Source organism: Pseudonaja textilis, chromosome 3 (genome assembly GCF_049901715.1).
Source record: "Pseudonaja textilis isolate UNSWEBS1 chromosome 3, rPseTex1.2, whole genome shotgun sequence".
Taxonomy (NCBI): Eukaryota; Metazoa; Chordata; class Lepidosauria; order Squamata; family Elapidae; genus Pseudonaja; species Pseudonaja textilis.
Window position 1 is genome coordinate 172,051,497 of NC_141992.1, and position 20,895 is coordinate 172,072,391.

At 36.4% G+C, this 20,895-nt stretch overlaps 1 protein-coding gene and 1 long non-coding RNA gene across 2 annotated transcripts in view; one reads left to right on the forward strand and one right to left on the reverse strand.

Annotated features, from left to right (window-relative positions):
- Positions 1-20,895, reverse strand: part of LOC148126425 (uncharacterized) — a 402,020-nt gene that overhangs the window by 116,207 nt on the left and 264,918 nt on the right. The gene's annotated exons all lie outside the window — the stretch shown is intronic.
- CNBD1 (cyclic nucleotide binding domain containing 1) overlaps positions 9,443-20,895 on the forward strand; it is a 112,432-nt gene continuing 100,979 nt past the window's right edge. The window contains exon 1 of the mRNA XM_087931482.1: positions 9,443-9,597. Within this exon, the coding sequence (XP_087787608.1) occupies positions 9,515-9,597 (83 nt within the window). The 5' untranslated portion in view covers positions 9,443-9,514. The remainder of the gene's footprint in view (positions 9,598-20,895) is intronic.

Genomic DNA, 20,895 nt, shown 5'->3' on the forward strand with positions numbered 1-20,895 from the left:
TGGGTGCAATTCAAGGTGCTGGCTGTCACCTTTAAAGACCTTCATGGCTTGGGACCAGGTTACCTGAGGGACCATCTCTTGTCAATCACATTTACCTGACCCCTCAGAGCAGGGAGCCAGGGAATGTTGCAGGTCCCATCCCCGAGGGAGATACACCTGGTGGGAAGGTCCTTCTCCGTGGTTGCTCCCTATCTCTGGAACATCATTCCCCCAGAGATTAGAATGACTCCCACTCTAACACACCTTCGGAAGGTGCTGAAGATCTGGTTCTGCCATCAGGCCTGGGGAACCCAGAGTGGGATGGAGCCCATTAAATGGCTCGTGTGATCTGCTGTCGTCAGGGCAGAGGGTTTGTGTGTGGGGGGGTGATTTTGTTATATTGTACTTTATTAATTTATTTCATTCTTTTTGTTAGTTTTTATTATTTTAAATGTGGTTTTATATTCTGTAAACCCCCCTGAGTTGCCATGGGCAATATCAATTCAACAAACAAACAAACAAATTAATTAATTCATCACAATGGTTTCTCAGAATGTAGAACTCCCAGGTCACTCCTATACCATTTTTGATTACCATGCAAAGATTTTACAATATTTCTCTAAGTGGTCAGTACTGTCTGAGAAATCTTAAAAACTGCTGGGTCATCTCATCCTAACATTAGCAGCCTTGGAAAGGCTTTCCAACTGAAACAGTTCTGCGATTAGCAATAATATTTCCTAGAATATATCTGAAGTACAATCTTATTGCTTTTTTCATATTTCCTTTTTTAGAGAGAATTTATGCTCCACTGAAGAAGCTCATCAAAAATTTATGAAAATTTATCCCAAGATCTTCATTAAAAAAAAGCCCATATTGCCAGGTATTCCTGAAAAAAGAACAACGGGGTAATTCATTTTTTAAAAAAATCTGTATTTAATGTAAAAAAGGAATCAGGCAATGATATTAAGTCAGTTGTCACCAACATGTGCCTCAAAACAGCTGTCAAATATAAAGATTAGTAGCTAGTGGTAAATTTATTTTCTGCTTGAACAGAAACATCTGTTTGTTGTTTCAAAGTGTATTTTGTCCTACCTCTGAGAAAAGCATGTCTAGTTCATAGTCCAATTTTGAGTCCAAGTTTTACATAGCCATGTTTTCCTCCTCATTATTGCTTAAAATTGAATCCATTAACATTGGAGACCATTCATAGTGTACTATCCATATAAATTAATTATATGTCACCATATTTTTTCTTTCACTGCAGTAAAGCATAGGAGAAGAAAAAGATTTTCAAAAATCCCACAAAAAACAAAACAAAAACCCAAATCACAATGCAAAAAGAGGAGCAATCTATAGTTTACAAGGAATAAATGCTGCAGTCCTATACTGCTGAACAAACTAATCCTAGAAGCTTTGTAAGATTTGGAAAGTATAAAGCAGGGCCCCCCAAACTCAAGCATGAAGAGAAGGCAGGAATGACCCCAGCCCTCTTCACAAGGCACACCTGGCAATTGAGGCTGAAGGAGATGCTGTGTGAAGGAGCATTTGTTGGAAACAAATGCTGAATTAGTAGAGTTTGGTGTTCCGGTACAGACATTTGGAGTTTACAGGACTGTTTGCTTCTTCCTTACTTGTGAATTCAGTGCCTTCTTCCTGACTTTGTGGACTCTTTGTTTGTTCCTTGGTTCTTGGACTCCTTGTTTGTTCCTTGGTTCTCTGTTCCTTTGTTTTGCTGAACTGTGCACGGTCAGAGGCTGCCGTGTGTGTGTGTGCTTTGCTCTGGGACTTGCCAAGAATGTGGGAGCGTTTGATGGGAAATTTGGAGCATTAGAGGGGAGTTTAAACTCTCAGCTGGCTGTGTTGCCTCTGTGCCATGCCCCGGGTCATCACAATCCTCCTTTTACTGACCTCTAAAGGATGGAATTGAGTCAACCTTGAATTGGTGAGAATCAGACTGCTGGCAATCAGCAGAATTAGCCTGCAATACTGCATTCTAATCATTGTGCCACCATTATATTTCTATGCGGGAAATATGAGCAGGAGGAAGCTATGGAAGGTGAATGTTAGTGAGAATAGTGTTCTTTCCAGATCACAAAGCCATCACATGCAGAGTGAAATCTCAAGCCAGTAGATAGTATTATTTGCATCTTTGTCTCTGACCATAATTGTAAATGATAAATGTTCCCTTCCTAAGTCCCTTTTAGTTGATTTCCATGACTGTGTGACATTTTGAAGCTCCAAAAGACTTCCTTTGTTGACTTCAGTCCCACAAGTTAGACACCCTCTTTCACCTTGAATATATTATTCTTAGTGCTTACCAGTACTAATTTTTGTATGCTTCATCCACAGTTGCCTGCCTTGGGATAAATTTTAACCTATTTAACTGTATAGATGCTGTAGTGCATCCTTAATATGAAAGTGGAAGTATAATACTCAACAAAACTGGATTTCTTCTACACGCTCCCCTTTTGCTCTAGGTTTTTGGATAAATAGCAGCGAAATAGCAGTAAAATGACAACCCACAGGCTTCATTATTGTTTGAATGGTCAAACATTTTAAAGTTAACAGTCTCTCTAGGTCAGTCCCCAACCTGTGGGCCATGGCCCAATACTGGGCTGTGGTTTATTCACAACTGGGTCATGTGAGTGGTGGGCCAGCATCAGAGATGGTATTCAGCATGTTCTGATCAGTTCTGGAGAACCAGTAGTGGAAATTTTGAGTAGTCTGGAATACTACCACTGACTGGCCCTGCTCCAATCTATTCTCTGCCTCCCAAGTCTCAGCTGATCGTCTGGGTCTTCTTTTGTTGCCCTGTACAGGAGAATGGAGCTTGAAAGCAGGTTAGTGGGGTTGGAAGGGAATGGGGTATCCTTCCCCTGCCACACCCAGCAAGCCATGCCCAGCAAGCCATGCCCACAGAATCGGTAGTAAATTTTTTGAATTCCATCACTGCCGGAATGCATGTGCTTCCACACAGTCCCACTTAATGCAAGTGGCAGGCACCGGCACTCGCAGCCCCACTTGCTCTGGTTCCACTTAGACTTAAGCAGGGGTTAACTATATGGGGTGGCTGGCCTTCTCCCTTAGATTAGTTGAATATATTTTTTTCACTCTCTTCAACTTCCTTTGTAAGTCATTTGAGCTGAAAAATCTAGTCTCCTGTTTGCCCTTGTTCTTCCCTTTTCAATAGACCCTCTCCAGATCTGTCCCAGCTCCATATCAGAAGTCTTGCCTCATCCTTTCCTCTGAGCCAATAAGTCTTCAGCAGAGCAAAGCTGCCTTTATTTATTTATTTATTTCCTGGCTTTTGGAAGGATGTAAAGATCTGGCTCTCAGAATGGCATACAATCCTGGGGATGGTTAAGGTCTTGAAGCCAGTTGTTCAACCTTTTATCTCAACAACTTAAAAGAAACTACCTTTGCTTTTTTACTTCACTCCCATTTTACTAATGTATTGTATCTTTTATATGGTTTTTATGTTTTAGCTGTAAACTACCTAGAGTTATTCCGAGAGTGAGTAAATTAGATAAATGAAATAAAAATAAATGCATTGTCTATTTCTGCAACTTATTTACCAACTCAGCTGTAGTGGATTCTAATATAGAATCTAATATATTACAGATATTAAAACAGTAGTAATGTTTTACTATTTAATGTTGTATCATTAAACCAGTAGCAAGTAGGTAAGAAATATGTGGCAAATATATATTGGCCATTGTGGCTCCACAGTTGGTCTCCAAAAGAAATTTTAGCGTTACAAAACATTTTTTTTTCTCCTTCATGCAAGTCTCCTTTTTAAATTTCCAGTTTCATTCTTCCCTCATTAGCATAACAGCAGCCCCCTTTCCTGTGAAAAAGTTTATGTTTTTAAGAAATATGCACTATGCTTTTTATTTGCAACTTCTATCAGCAACCACCACAAAAGCTGACTGAGCCTTGACATCTTGTCACATGTGCATAATTATAGAAATATAGATCTGCCCATTTTGTTTTAGAGTGGCTAAATTTCCCTAGTAGATTTTCTTTTATGTCCAGAGGCATTGGAAAAGCTACTTAAAAATCTTCCATCAGAATTTAATGCATTATTTATTATTACTGTCATTATTTATTTATATACACTGATCAAAAAAAATAAAGGGAACACTTAAACAACACAATGTAACTCCAAGTCAATCACACTTCTGTGAAATCAAACTGTCCTCTTAGGTAGCAACACTGATTGACAATCAATTTCACATGCTGTTGTGCAAATGGAATAGACAACGGGTGGAAAGCATAGGCAGTTAGCAAGATATCCCCAATAAAGAAGTGGTTTTGCAGGTGGTGACCACAGACCACTTCTCAGTTCCTATGCTTTCTGGCTGATGGTTTGGTCACTGTTTCTTATCCACCCTTTCTTATCCACTGTTACTCTAGTGGTAGCATGAGACGGAGTCTACAACCCACACAAGTGGCTCAGGTAGTGTAGCTCATCCAGGATGGCACATCAATGTGAGCTGTGGCAAGAAGGTTTGCTGTGTCTGTCAGTGTAGTGTCCAGAGCATGGAGGCACTACCAGGAGACAGGCCAGTACATCAGGAGACGTGGAGAAGGCCTTAGGAAGGCAACAACCCAGCATCAGGACCGCTACCTCCACCTTTGCGCAAAGAGGAACAGGAGGAGCACTGCCAGAGCCCTGCAAAATGACCTCCAGCATGTGCATGTGGATGCTCAAACGGTCAGAAACAGACTCTACGAGGGTGGAATGAGGGCCCAACATCCAATGCCAGGATGTTTGGCATTTGCCAGAGAACACTAAGATTGGCAAATTCGCCATTGATGCCCTGTGTGCTTCACAGGTGAAAGCAGGTTCACACTGAGCATATGTGACAGACGTGACAAGGTCTGGAGACACCATGGAGAACGTTCTGCTACCTGCAACATCCTCCAGCATGACCATTTTGGCAGTGGGTCAGTAATGGTGTGGGTTGGCATTTCTTTAGGGGGCCTCACAGGCCTCACAGCCTGCCAGAGGTAGCCTGACTACCATTAGGTACCGAGATGAGATCCTCAGACCCCTTGGCCCTGGGTTCCTCCTAATGCACGACAATGCTAGACCTCATGTGGCTGGAGTGTGTCAGCAGTTCCTGCAAGACGAAGGCATTGCTGCTATGGACTGGCCTGCCCATTCCCCAGACCTGAATCCAATTGAGCACATCTGGGACATCATGTCTCGCTCCATCCACCAACACCACATTGCACCACGACTGTCCAGTAGTTGGGAGATGCTTTAGTCCAGGTGTGGGAAGAGATCCCTCAGGAGACCATCCGCCACCTCATCAGGAGCATGCCCAGGCGTTGTAGGGAGATCATACAGGCACGTGGAGGCCACACACACTACTGAGCCCCATTTTGACTTGTTTTAAGGACATTACACCAAAGTTGGATCAGCCTGTAGTGTTTTTTTCCACTTTAATTTTGAGTGTAATTCCAAATTCAGACCTCCATGGGTTGCTAAATTTGATTTCCATTGATCATTTTTGTGTGATTTTGTTGTCAGTACATTCAACTATGCAATGAACAAAGTATTTAATAAGAATATTTCATTCATTTAGATCTAGGATGTCTTATTTTTTTTGAGCAGTGTATTTTTAATTTCATGTTTCAGTGTCATACATAGCATAAACTGAAGAGTAGTACTTGCATACTACTGAAACCCCTTATTTGGAGGCCATTCCAGTCCCACCTCCCATTACTTTTCCAATTGCATAATTCTGAGATATAGACGTGTTAGGCATTAAACAGACCAATGCATATTACAAGAAGGCATTTCCTAGTTAAGAGTTATTATACTCTGAATGTGAGACATTTTTCTAAACAATATGTGTAATCATTCTGAACATTCTTCCATTCATTTTGTTCCTCTGTCTTTCATATGCCCTTTCTATTCTCTTCATCTGTTGGGAATCTCTTAATTTTCACTGGTTAAGGAGCAATAGCAATAGCATTTAGACTTACATACCACTTCACAGTGCTTTACAGCCCTCTCTAAGCGGTTTACAGAGTCAGCATATTGCCCCAAACAATCTAATTAAGACTTAAAGCTATTCATATGTGTCAGTTTTTCTACAAAAATAGTTTTATGTTGAAATTTTATTCATGTTGGCATTTTTTTTATTATTAGAAGTCTTGTACAATAAAATGAACAGGAGGCAGTCATAACCAGATCTAATAGTATTCATTTCCCAGAGAGATAATTTTGATAGATTTGACAGCATAATAGTATACTTTTTTTTACACCTTTAGATCCTTGAGAAAAGCAGAGGAAGTTGTATAATTGCTCAAAATATGCTGCTCAATGATATTTAGCAAACCTGAAATCCCTTGGAAGAAGATTATCATGTGACAATATGAAATTTTCTTCATGAGAATGTATCATTTAAACTTTGATGTAATGTTTATAAAGAGAAACTGTCTAGAATATTGTACACAGTGTTCTATTGCCAGAACAAGATAGACTCGAGACCGGAGTTGAGTTCAGCTCTTTATTTAACTGTCAGTAACTTCAACTAAACTCGAGCCGCGGCAGCCTCTTTTATAGTGGCTGCTCGCGGCTCGCAACCAATGGCATTATTTTAAACCTCCCGCCGTTTGGGCGGCCAATCATAAACTGTTGTTAACCACCAGTCGCTAGGTGGTAGTGATTGTCCAATCGGAACGTAGTATTACGAGTATGAAAATGTCTATATACAACACACAGAAAGTCAGCCTCTTTGTTTTAGAAGGGCATTGAATGAAATATAGCTTTTCAAATTCTACTTTTAAATAGAAAGTAAAGCTTTTTCAGAATAATTTTGCTTACAAGTAAATTATGCATGTGCAAACAACTGAGAATACACACATTAATCTTAAAGCAATATATATAAAGGAGCAAGGCAGATGTTTACAAGAATGAGTCAGTTGATAAATTAAGTAATACATTTATATCATAGTGATGTTAATTTATTTAATTATAGCTAGATCCTTCCTTCCTTCCTTCCCCCCTTCCTCTCTCCCTTCCTCCACCATATAAAAATCAGCTTAAAATAATATTCTTTTAATAATTTCCAACTCTAACAAAGTTTGAATTTTTAATTCAAGTTTCAATGGCATTCTCATGAAATTTTATTTGCTTCCAGTTTTAAGATCTTTTTGTTTAAAAAAGGCTCTTAGTTTTCTACTTGTTTTTCTCAGATAGGGCATGTGTGTACTTTGCTGCTTCTGTTCAAGTTTTCTAGGGTAACTTTCTAATTTACCCCTTCTTATACAAAGATGGAAACTGACAGTGATGCTGACTGGCAGATTTGAGCTAGTCCATGGGAACTTTTTCTAAGTTACATCCCATCTTTTGTTATTATGCACTAAATTGAATGAATCATACAAAGCATACAATTGAAGATGGGAGGTAGGAAGTGATTGTGGTAGCAGGACAATGCTGGGAAGATAGGTGAGGGAAGACTAGAAGTAGAAAAGATGTAAGGAAGCTGGAAAAGAAATAAATAGCATAGTAGACATATAAGCCAGAGATAGGAGAATCAGCTAGGACCTTATTCTATGAATAACACCTCTGAAACTGGAAAGAAACATTTCAGATTATTCAAAAAGACTACCCAATAATTATCTCACAATAAATATAGATGGAAAATTTCTCATTCGGTTTTCAGAAGTCTGCTACTGAAGCTACTTTACTAAAAAAAAGTGTAGTTCTTGTTTCCTTGATCTTTCCCAATTATATGGAGCGTGATAAAAATAACTGTTGCCTAATTGAAATAACAGCAATCCAAAATGAGAGATGGGTGAAGTTTTTCAGACAGGTGTGGGTATCGGTCTCCTGAAGAGGAAAACAAACAATGGTAGTTGACCTTTACGGCAGTCTCACTTCTATTTTCTGTTCTAGTGTTTGTTGTATCTTTCTGCCATCAAAGTATTAAAAAAACACAAGGATTTTCCTTCTCATTACACCCAGATACACATAGCATTGCTAAACTTTTACTTAATATTATTTTGACCTTATATTTATACTGAAATCCAATCACCTTATAGGGAGATTGGTACCATAAAAATTTAATAAAGTGTATTAAATTAAAAATTCCTATTCTTGAGTCCTGTTTTTAAAAAATATTTGTTATAGGGATTACTACCTTTTTTTCTTACCTTTGCGGAACAATTATTCAAAAGCAAAAATAATTCAGTAGAAAATATATTTCTTTGTTCCACTAGCAAGTCTTGAAGAACAATCAGCTGACTGGGTTTAAAGTATCAGAGGCAAATGTATATAATGGATTAGAACAGGCCAAACAGGCCTGCCGATTCAAAAGCCTGCCTTCTGTTTTTAAGAGAGATTAATCATGTAAATGTAGGAAGTTAGAAGTACATTCGACACTTTCTTCTATTTTTATTTTATTTAGAAAATTATGTTACACTTTTTAACAACCCTATAATAATAGTCAGTTATCAAAACTGGCAGTAACTAACATGTTAGATGGTGCTCCATTCAAAAACCAAGAAAGAAATACTCAGACTCCATTCATTAGAGAAAAGGTATCTTTTACTGGAAGTCAAGTGGTAGCAACAAAAGAATTCTGAATCTGAGAAGATGAGCGCGTAAATCACATATACAAAGTGATGGCAACGTTCCCACCCCCAATAGTTCAGTGGGCTCATCCAATTAAAAGTTGTGTATATCATCATGTGGGCATCTCCAGGTGGTGATGAGGCCTCTGTCTGTTGACCTTGACATATTTTGATAAAGAGCTGCAGCTGCACATAGCATAAGATAGAAGCCTAAGCAAGAACCTTCCCCCCCAACTTATACAGTTTTGTCTTGTAACACCTCCAGCTCGCTTCCCATAACCATGTCCCCCCTCCTCCCCCCGTTACTTATGACATCCGAAAGATGCAAAGCAAAGGAAGAAAATCTTGAAGGCTGACAGTTAACAGTTATAATTTTGTTTTAAATTATGAATGTAATTTCTTAGTAACCCATAATTTGTCACAGATTTGTCCTTGTTTTGGGGCTATTTATTTATTTATTTATTTATTTGATAGACATACAATACTGCCCATATCACAGTCATGACTCTGGTTAGCATACAATAACATCCAGTTGAAACAATTAAAACAACAGTTGAAAACAATTGGAAATTACAATTACAAATAAAAGCAGAATAAAAATAAAATTTGAGAAAGCAGTCCATCGTCCTACATACAATATAGCCATCATACCAGGCTTCTCATTTCTCCGTGATTCCCCCAAGCCTATTGAAAACAAATTCTAAATTTTCTAAATGCCAGTAAGGCCAGGACTAATCTTACCTCGAGGGAAATGATGTTCCAAAGATGTTTATTTTTTTAAAAAATTAAATCTCATTTTATTCCCCGGAAGCTCAAGGATAAGTATGCTTTAATAATAGCATTCTCTTTCTTTCTTCTGGTCTGTAGGGTACATTCCTGCAATTTCTGCACTGATGCTGTAACTGCTGAAAGTTTTCATAACATACATTTCTATTTGAATAAGATGAAAAGTCCCGATAGGTTGCAGCCCAGCTTTCCAAAATCCCGAGAGAGTGTGCACAATTTAATAAAAATACTCAAGAAAATGTAAGTATCAAATTTATTCAGAGCTTTCTATGACTTCTTTTGGTGGATACATAGAAGCAACTATTTTTCAAAATATATCCTTTAGTTGGTACACAAACTTGCTATATAAACTTTATGAAAATTTATTTTTATGGCTATATGCTAATATCATAGTTTTAAATGATTGTCCATAACATACCTAGATAATTTATCTTTAATGATACCTTGCATCTTTGCAGTAGAGATCTTGTGGCACTGTTAATTGGCTAATAGTATATTAGCATATTAGCTATATTATAGTAAGATAACTGAATTTGCAACATACTACTTCATTGCAATTGGATTATTCAAGGCTGGCTAATGCAAGCCATTATTTTAATGTTATATGCTTTCTATACTAAGGTGGAATATTGTGATATTAGATGCTTAAAAGAAGTTAATCTATATATTGTAAAAAGATTATAAAGCTGATGTGAATTTTGACATGTTTTTAATATATGCTTTATGACCAAGTGGTCGAAGACATTTTACAAGGATGTCACAAAGTTCTGTGGCCTTTTATTGTAGACCTTTCAGTATCTCAGTATTAATGGCATACCCCATATGATTGTTAATAATCTTTTAATGTATAAAAGACAATTTATCTCTGAGATTGACAATATAACCCTTCTGTGGACAACATAATTGAACGTTCTGAAATGGGATATCAGAATACTGGGGAAGGTTTCTCTTTCATCAGTGAAATTCCCCCTTACTCTTTAAAGTATATAGTTTAAAATTTGAATTTGAATTTCAGTGTCGTATAATATACCTCTTTATTGCTGTTAGATGATCCAAAGATTACTCATGCAAGCCATTATTGTGTAGTTGTATGCGTATCATATATTATTGAAAGTGATGGTTCAATATCCTCAATTTAGAGTTACGTACCCTGATTTAGAACAGAACTACATTGAGAAATTTGACAAACAAATTGGGAAGGCATTCTATATTTTTCCTGTTGATAAGAACAGGAACTTCGATGTATTCCATGCCCCCTTTAATGTTCTGTTGTTATATTTGCTTGTTTCTCTTTCTATGCTGATCCAGGAAATTCTGGAAGTTGAAGTCCACATATCTTAAAGTTAAACGTTGAAAAAAGCCGATATAGAGAATAATTTGAAGTGGGAATACAAGTAAATAGTTCAAATGTGTTCTTTAATATAAAATGTATGTATGTATGTATGTGTGTGTGTGTGTGTGTATATATATATATATATATATATATATATATATATATATATGTGTGTGTGTGTGTGTGTTTTCTGAGGTTCTCGTGGGTATTTGTATGTGGATCTTTGGTTGTTCGGGTTTTCTCCCGCATTCTCTCACATCACTCTGAGAAGCACAGAGCCGAAGACAGAAGCCTCAAGATGATGAATGAGACTTCATCAAAACGTTGCCTAGATACTTTGAATCTTACGCGGGAGAAAACCCGAACAACCAAAGATCCATATATATATATATATATATACTATATTTTTAGCGAAGTGCATATAAAACTGGAGAAATGAGGAGGATCACTTCTGTCTGAGGCTTTCTTTAAAATGAAACCCAAAATGTAACACATGAACATTAAAATAAGATATACTAAATAAATTGATGAAAAACAAGCAGATATAAGAAGATGGCAGACAGGGGAAAATGCATATGGAAACAATGATGGGAAGAATTACGGGATTATTCGCAGGAATAAAACCGTAATAGTTTTGCATTGATAGAATTAAGGCATGTGTGTGTGTGTGTGTGTGTGTGTGTGTGTGTGTTTTCTGAGGTTCTCGCGGGTATTTGTATGTGGATCTTTGGTTGTTCGGGTTTTCTCCCGCGTAAGATTCGAAGTATCTAGGCAACGTTTTGATGAAGTCTCATTCATCATCTTCAGGCTTCTGTCTTCGGCTCTGTGCTTCTCAGAGTGATGTGAGATTGCAGCTGCTTCCTCCTTTTAACTGCTAGTGGGGTGGGACTTGATTGGGTGGGGGCTTGGCTGTGTTCTGATTGGGTGGGGTGTGTTCTCATTGGTAGGGGTTTGGCTGTGTTCTGATTGGTTGGGGTTGGCGTGTTCTGATTGGCTGGAGCGTGTTCTGTTCAGGTGGGGGCCCCACCTGAACAGAACACGCTCCAGCCAATCAGAACATGGCCAACCCCCAACCAATCAGAACACAGCCAAGCCCCCACCCAATCAAGTCCCACCCCACTAGCAGTTAAAGGAAGAAGCAGCTGCAATCTCACATCACACTGAGAAGCACAGAGCCGAAGACAGAAGCCTGAAGATGATGAATGAGACTTCATCGAAACGTTGCCTAGATACTTCGAATCTTACGCGGGAGAAAACCTGAACAACTAAAGATCCATATATATATATATACTATATTTTTAGCGAAGTGCATATAAAACTGGAGAAATGAGGAGGATCACTTCTGTCTGAGGCTTTCTTTAAAATGAAACCCAAAATGTAACACATGAACATTAAAATAAGATATACTAAATAAATTGATGAAAAACAAGCAGATATAAGAAGATGGCAGACTGGGGAAAATGCATATGGAAACAATGATGGGAAGAATTACGGGATTATTCACAGGAATAAAACCGTAATAGTTTTGCATTGATATAATTAAAATTATAGTACATTAGTAAGAGCAGCAGCAATAAACAAAAAAACCAAAATGCACTATATTGCCTGCATGAAGACTAATCATAATGAGTGACTATTTGAAGTTACAACTCACTGAAAAAGTGATTAATGACCGTTTTTCAACTTACGACCAACGTAGCATCCCCATGTCACTTGATCAAAATTTGAATGCTTGGCAGTTGGGATATATTTATGAGGGCCGCAGTGTTCCAGGGTTATGTAATCACTTTTTGCAACCTTCTGACAAATCAAGGGGCAAGCTTGGTTCATTTAACAACTGTGTTACTAATGTAACAACTGCAGTGATTCACTTAATAAATATGGCAAGAAAGGTCATAAAATGATACAAAACTTATTTAACAATTGTCTTGCTTAGTAATGGAAATTTGGGCTTGAGTTGTGATTGCAAGTTAAGGACTACTTGTGCTCATTGTTTAATTATCTTATCCTCCACTTTATTAGTTTAAATAAATTTTAAAGGTATTTTCCATGAATCAGTAACTAAATGGACTGTAACATGGAGCTTTCAGAAGTAACACATTTTAGATTTAAAGAGAAATCAGTCTGACTAACTTCTACTAGATATTTCTTAAAGTTGTGTTCCCAATTCAATGCTCTCCTGATTTTCTGGCTCTTGAAGTAGCAACAAATGTTCCAGGAACACACTGAGAAAGATATGCGTGGTCTTTAGCTGTCAATGGATAAGAAAAGACAACTCTTTTAGGAAATTTATAATAATCTATTTTGGGGATTGCAATCGCCCACTGTACATTCTTTCTCTTTTGGTATATTATAACTGGTCACCTCATGATTCCTGGAGTGCTTTCAATTTACCATGGGACCCATATTCACTGTACCATTGCTGAATAAGATTATACTGTAGCCATTTTGGCTCTTCTTTATCACGATCACAGTTGGAAGTTGGTCCAAACTAATTTGTTTCGTTAATTTGCTTTTCTTGCTGAACACTCTGAGGAGCTTCTGGAATAGAGGACACCTAACCAAGTCTATCTAATATAGTCAGTATATTTGAGAAAGTACAGTAATTAAGCTTAAGTGGTAAAGTATGTTTTAACCAATTGAATAAACAAAGCTAAAATGTTGTAATGTTTTTCAAGGGCACCTTGTTTATCATGAAGTTTAGGGCCAGGCAATGAAAAAATCAGAATAGACAAATATTAGATTTGGGCATAGGATAAATTGGAATTGCTCATAATGTCCTTGAATTATGGTATTAATTGGCCACAAACTTGATCTGATGGCTATTGCAGTTCTTTATCACCATAATTACTTTATTAGTTTTTATAAACTTACTGCCTTTTAATCTTATAGCTGTTCAAAGGCTGATATGTTATCTTGTATCTCTTCTTTTTATTATTCTGCATTTTTATTATAGTATCACCACCCTAGAATAATTCAACGTGATGGGCAGATTAAAATATTTTAAAGCAAGTAAGAATGATTTAGGAATAAGATTAAGGGATAAAGTGAATTAAGCTTAAGAGTCTTTCAGTGAGTTTCTTAATGAGAAATAATAATTTGCGACCAAATAGTTGTGTTTAACAAAGGTAATCATAGGAGACATTTTCCTTGTTTGTTATGTTTTTGAAATGTTGTAGAGAAATATATAAACATTCTCAATTAATTTTGAAAAATGTAGCTATGAAGAAATAGTTTAACATTATTTAAAGGAGGGAGGTTTGGCTTTATGTCAGTTGCTTGAAATAAATCAAAGCTGTACTTTAAACTTTTTCCCTTTTCATGTAGAAAAGGGACTAGGTGTGAAAAAATAGGTTCAGCTTTCAGCACACCAGGAACTACAAAACCCTTTCTTATCCATCTGCCAGAGAATCTGGTCTTAGGAGGTTAAAATGTGGAACACATTTTTTTTTAACCCTAGTCCTACTAATTAACAAATTTTTCTTTAGGGATTATGGTGAAATTAAACAGCAATATAGTTTTGTAAAGATACATTTATATTTTTTACTAAAATGAATTCAAAAGATGTTACCTCCAAATACTTCATTGACTGAGGAGCAATATTTTAAAATGCAGCTAGCTGATCCAGTGGGGTAGTTCTGATGAAATCCACTTACCAGGTTGTTGTTTTTTTTCTGAGAAGAATAATACTTTAGAATTTCCTCCTCCTTCTGCTCCTCCCCCCATAGTTCTGAGTTGGATGAGTTCTGCTTGGACTTTGAAATACACGGGGAAGCAAAAGTGAACTAAATGAACAGTTGTGATGCATACATTTGTTAACTCATCATTGTAAGCCCTATGGTAGTTGAGATGAGTCATTCTTCATGACCTTTTAATGTTTGCTCCTATATCAACCTAGAATTAAACTCTGTTTTCTTTCTTTCTTCAAATAAATTTAATAATTTAAATTTAAAACAAATTCAATTGTGGGAAAATGGAAGATTAACAGATTTATCAATTTGAATACTGAATTGAGATTTTTTCCCCCCAGACAAAGTCCTTTCAAAGATATAACTGGAAGGTATGAATGGTCTATCCTGAGTGAAGGTTGTGTGAATCTCAGAGATGAGAATTTTAAATTAGGTTCTTTGCGGACATTTGCCAAAAAATTCAAATATCATTGTAAATTATTTCATTATAAAACCTTTTCTCTTCCCACCCCACTTTTCCTTCTTTAGAAAATTACTAATTAATATGAAATGAAATTCTATTTATTCTCTTATTTATGGAATGGTTTAGGCCTGTCTGTCACAGATTAGATACAGCTAAATAGAAGGGCAGTATTATTCAATTAGGAAGGGCTAGAAATCTCCATTCTTCTCCTTCCCAATTTTCTTTGCTTTTAAAAAAATGCATTAGATATGTTATTTTTTAAAAAAATGTGATGCCAGGGCAGGAAATCATGTCAATAGTTGTCTTGTTTGACCTTGCCCCTCCTCCAAAAGAAACCACAACAAAACAACTGGTAATATATTTAGAAGAATCTGTAAACAAGAAGTTCTGAAGCTGCATGTTTCCCATCTGAAATATAATGTATAATTTTGCAGGATAGTACATATCCCTAAATTGAACTATCCTGTTTTCCTTATTATTTCAAGACAGCAATTGTACAGAAAAACAGTAAGCCATACTGATCGTAACTTGATCCATGGAAGGATTTGAATTAAAAATCTAAGCACAAGTTCAATATTAGAGCATTATCAATATTAAGAATGCCATAATATCAGGTTTTAGTGGGAGATGGCCATTCCTAAATCTGGCTTCTCCCAGACCTGTATTTTTTTTATTTCTTTGCTTATTTGGGATTTTTGTTGCTTTGCTTTATAACTAATCTAATGTGTTCTCATAGTGGTTTACAAAAATAGTGATTATGATTGTGAGAAACCATAGGATTAATCACAAAGCAAAACATTAAAGATTTTTAAAACAATGATAAATTTAAAAAAAATCCCCAACATTTCAGCTCAACATTGGAGATATATGACTGCAAATATGACTGATGATTATGTAACTATAAAAATCTTGTAGGTCTCTTAATCCTATCTTGTAGGTCTTCCAAACCATGATCCCCACTCTTTATTGTACAACAACATAGGACAGGTACAAGGGAATTTATTCTACCTGAGTGAGACATCTAAATTGAAATACAGAATAGAGAGAAATATAATGTTGGAGGGTAGTCTGCCATTTAGACTTCCACATACATGGATGTTTAGCCATGGCCTTCAATTATTTTTGAAGGATGTTGTTCCCTTGCCAGTCTTGAAATTAAATGTCAACAATTGAACAAAATGTTTTCAGCTATTCTTCACCTTTTACTGGATATTTTACCTCAGGGCAACTCATTTCAGAGAGAATTGGCAGCCAGGAGTTAGAATGTGGCCCTGTGTGAACAGCATAAACAAACCTTTTCATTTCAGGACATTTCAATGATTTCTGCTTTAATTTGTGTGCATAAAATTGATTTCAAAGACAGTTACAAGTATGAAATTACATACCTTTAATTTACAAGATAGAAAAAATGTTCATTAGGTGAAACAATAGTTTAAACATTTATTTTGTAATCAAAACAAGAAAGGTTTAAACTTCAGAAAGAGCCTTTTTCACTTTACTTCCACAACACCAATATTTTGTAATCCATTATTCTGTAATTATTATAATACTCTTTTGAATTGTTGAATATTTAATTGACTGAGCTGTGAACATCTTTCTCTTTATATCGGGGGACAAGTGAGAGTTGTCACCAATCACCAAAAGCCAGAAGCAAAGGAAGACTTGTACAATTACAATAATCACTTCCTTAAATTTTAAAAACCTTCTGGGCTCTTTGTGTGTATGCATTCTAGATTTTAATTAATATTTGGCCACATTTCAACATACTTCATGTGTCCCTTATTTATGTTAATAATTACTGGGTGAGACCAGAAGTACATTGCATATGTCATCTTAAAGAATGGCTAGATAGATGTTTGAGGAGAAGGTTTTAAGTAACAACTAGGACAGCTACAGGTAACTGTGCACTTGATTTTTATTGTTCTCTGTGTTTGCGAATTTCTCCAAAATATATTAAACATGCTGCAATAGTTCTGCATAATCTTCAGGAATGTCAGGTTTATATGCCAGGTTATACTTGGAAGTTGAAATGATATCCTGAAAGAAGGGAATGGCAGAAAAACTACTTATTTCCATAAAGTCATCAACCATGATATCCACTGTTAATTGTACAATCTCATTAGCCAATGGTATAGGGGATGTTTGACTGTTTATCAGAGTGAGACATCTATATAAATGCATAGAATGGAGAAAAATAAGTAAATAGAATTGGAAGCTGGAGCAAGATAACAATAAATGTTATCTTTGTACTGAAATATCCTCCTCTTTAAAATATTTCCACATACAAGACAATGAAGGTGTTTATCCACACTGTATTGCTTTCAATGAATAATCACATCTACCAATATGTAGTCTATATTCCAATATGTAAGAATGTAATCTGGATTCCCAGGAGAGAAGAGCTGCTTCCCAGATGGCAAAGAGTTTGAAAAGTTTCATAGGCAGAAAGAGGGTTAAAATGTCTCTTCCATTGCTATTCTGAGTATATCTGTGGCTATACAAATAGTTGTTTTAGGGTGGCAAGATTCTGTCTATAGGTGAAGAACAATAAAGAAAATTGCAATTAACTAATTCCATGTGTTGTTGTTCTTAGGGCCTTATACAATAAAGTCAATTGCAAATCAACAAGTCTGGAATTACCAAATAATATTTTTTTAAAAAAATCTTCCCACGTGCTGATTGATAGAATTACCACAGAAATAAGAACCTTCCCTGAAAAATGTCAAGTGTTTCTATAAAATGACTGTTGTGGAGTTTATGGTTGTGTAGTGCAGCTTCATAATTGTGAAAGGTAAACCCCACAATAGGATAATCTGGTGCCACTGCTGATTTTATTATAGCATGCTTGTCTTCAATCTGATTATTTTTCAAATTTCAAAGGAAACTGACAGATGCTTACTGATTTCACGTTAGTGTCATCAAAGATATAGGTTTTTTTGACAGCATTCATTGAAATTCAGGCAGATGATGCAAACTGGTATGCAGCAGGTTTCACTGAGCCATATTCAACTCATGCATGATAATGTGTTGATTGAACATATTGTTTTTTTCCATATTATATTTAAATGTGGTCTGGATTTTAATGGCATTTGTTGGGTCCAGAGTCTCAGACTAGTTAATTTATAAAAGCATGCAGATATGCATACATAATAACATGCAAATGATCACTCATTAGCATATTGAAAACCAGTTTGGTCTAATGATTAAGGCACTAGGCTAGAAACATGGAGATTGTGAATTCTAGTACCGCCCTTAGGCATGAAAGCTGGCTGAGTGACTTTGGGCCAGGCATCCTGTCTCAGATCAACTCATCTCACAGGCTTGCTGTTGTTGGGAAGATAGGAAGAGGAAAAAGTATCATATGTGTTCAGCCACCTTGACTTATTTATAAAAATATTAAAGTGGTATATAAATAAACAAATAAAATAAATGCTGAGCATAAGAAGGAAATAAAAAGAATCTACTGAATTTCTCAATGTTTCATTAATTTTCAAAAGGTGGTTTAAAAGATATTTAGAAAGGCAATTAAATTAAAGGAATATACTTGAATCCTAGTGGGAGGGGTTTGCCTTATGTAATTGTAGACCAATACTGAGTACAGTTTCAATGATATCAAATAGCTTTGTCCATGTTGCTGCAGGGTATTTCACATCAGACAATGAAACACCCTTCTCTCTCTTTGTCTCTCTTTTTTACATAGACAGCAACAATACTTTTGTCAATGTGCTTGGCTCCATTATAGCTGAGATCAGTATTCTTCTTTTTATTTCCATGTCTCTGATGTTGAATCAACTCTGATAATCAGTAATCCCTGGTACCAACCCTGGTAATCAGTAGACTGACAGATGCTGCAGTGAGATAACTCTTACTTTATTTTTAGTGCCCTCATTGTTGCCTACTTACAGCCATAGGAACTCCTATTCGGCTTTGCCCATTGCAATGCTTCTGAGCATCCATGTCAAGTCACTGGGCTTTTCCTGATCTGCCAATTGATTCCCACTAGATTTCTACCTATCATTCCTATGGGTTTTTCTCTACCTTCTCCAACTTGAAGCATACAGCTAGGGTTTTCCTTTTGGCTTTAGCTGGTACAGCTTCCAGCTTTACAGATAAAACAGAAAAAAGCCTTCATGGTTCTCTTGATTAAAAAAACCCTGTCAGTCCAGCCATCTTCAAACTGCAAGTGCAACTCTCCCACAGTCTCATAGCTATATTTATACCATCTAAAACAGGGGTGTCAAACTTTATTTCATTGAGGGCCTCATCAGGGTTGTGTTTGACCTTGGGGGGATGGGCATGGCTGGGGTGGGCATGGCCAGGATGGGCATGGCCAGGTTGACATCACTCATGAAAGGGGAAACATGTGGTGGCCTGGGGGGGGGGCTGGGGGGGTCCTCCTGCAGCCCTCTGCCAGAAGATCTGGCTCTGCAGGACAGATCTAAGTATCTGGATGTGACCTGTGGGCCTTGAGTTTGACACCTCCAATGTAAAGATAGGCTGTAAGCTCCTGTGTTTTGCCATACAGCAACATCAGCATAAGCAGGTGGAGTTATGTGAAAACCAGAGGGAAGGGAGGGAGTATGAGGTGTTTCTTTTCATGCTGATGTAGACCCTTTCTTTCCTCAAGATGCACAGTTTCAAATCCCAGTTTATTTCAGTCAACTTCACTCTTAAATCCTAGTACTAAAGGCTAGGATTAAAGAAGCTTTTCTCCAGCCTGATGCTCTGCAGTTGTAAGGTATTATGTGAATTAAAAAGCAGTGGTTTGAGGAACTTCGAATTACTGCGATCAATTAAGACAAGAAGTTACTGAAAAAAAATGGTGGCTCCCTACCTCCTTACTGTTTTTTCTGACACTGGGTATTAAAGCAAAAAGTATGATGGATATCATCAAACTCTTTTTTTCTCCCCCCCTGCTTTTTCATTGGAAGTTGCTTGCAGGTGGAAAGAAACTCAGAGCAGATAAAAAAATGTGTTGTTCCAGTTTTAAATTTCCAGCTGTAGCCAGTTGTAACCTGAAAGTTAAAGTCTGATAAAAACCTTCATATACCTGGTTTTTAATGGAATATTGTTAAGAATTTTCAGATTGATTAGCTATAACATCAGTATTACAAGTGAAATGCAATATGTAGCAATAGTAAAAAGATTGCCATCAATTTTAAAAATATACTGTGAGGTAATTCTTTAAAGCATTTCCATAGTTTTCATCTATTCCTTTCTACCTGGTTTTTAATACTAGAATGTATAAAAGATATAAAAGAACTGCTTCTCAACATAAACCTTGTCTATTGAGTTGGTTTAACATAGAGATTCTCTAATTATAAGCTTGGGAGTTACATCCAGAATCCATTTCAATAGATCAAAATTCTCTCTACTTCTTTCAGTGGTACATGGAGACAATGGATTAGAGAAAGTAGCAAGGAGACATGGATACACGGATTAGAGAAAGTAGCAAGGAGTATAAAGAATTCTTGAGAAACCCAACAAAGACTGTTGTTCATTTTTCTGTAACTTATTTTCTTTGTAACATTGATTATTCCCATTTCCAAGGTTGGAAGTAATGAATCAAAAGTGTCCATTTATATAGCATCTTCAGTGGACACTTTATCAAGATTTAATACAATGGAAACAATTAAGGAAGAGAAAGAAAATGAAAACAAAATAGAAAAGAAAAGTGTATAATACAGTTTCAGTTATGTATACTTTAGATTAATTACCAGGAATAGAAAGAAAAGCTTTCTTAGTATATGATTAGTTTGAAGGAAAGACTTGATGGAAATCAGTAAGGTAAAGCTGGGTGGTATTTCCAAGAATAAGGAGCAACAAAGGAAAATTGTTTTGTTTTTTTTAATAGTACAGCATTCTTAGGAAAGTGAAAGATTGTCATTAACAAGTTTGGGATTGTATAGAGTTGCATCCTGATACTTTATTGGGAGCATATATGAAAACTCAGCAGAATTCCTTGTCATGTCATACAAGCTTGTCAATTCTCAAAAATGACAACTCTATTGGGAAATCTCAACTGATACCTCCCAGGTCTTTTCTGCTTGGTG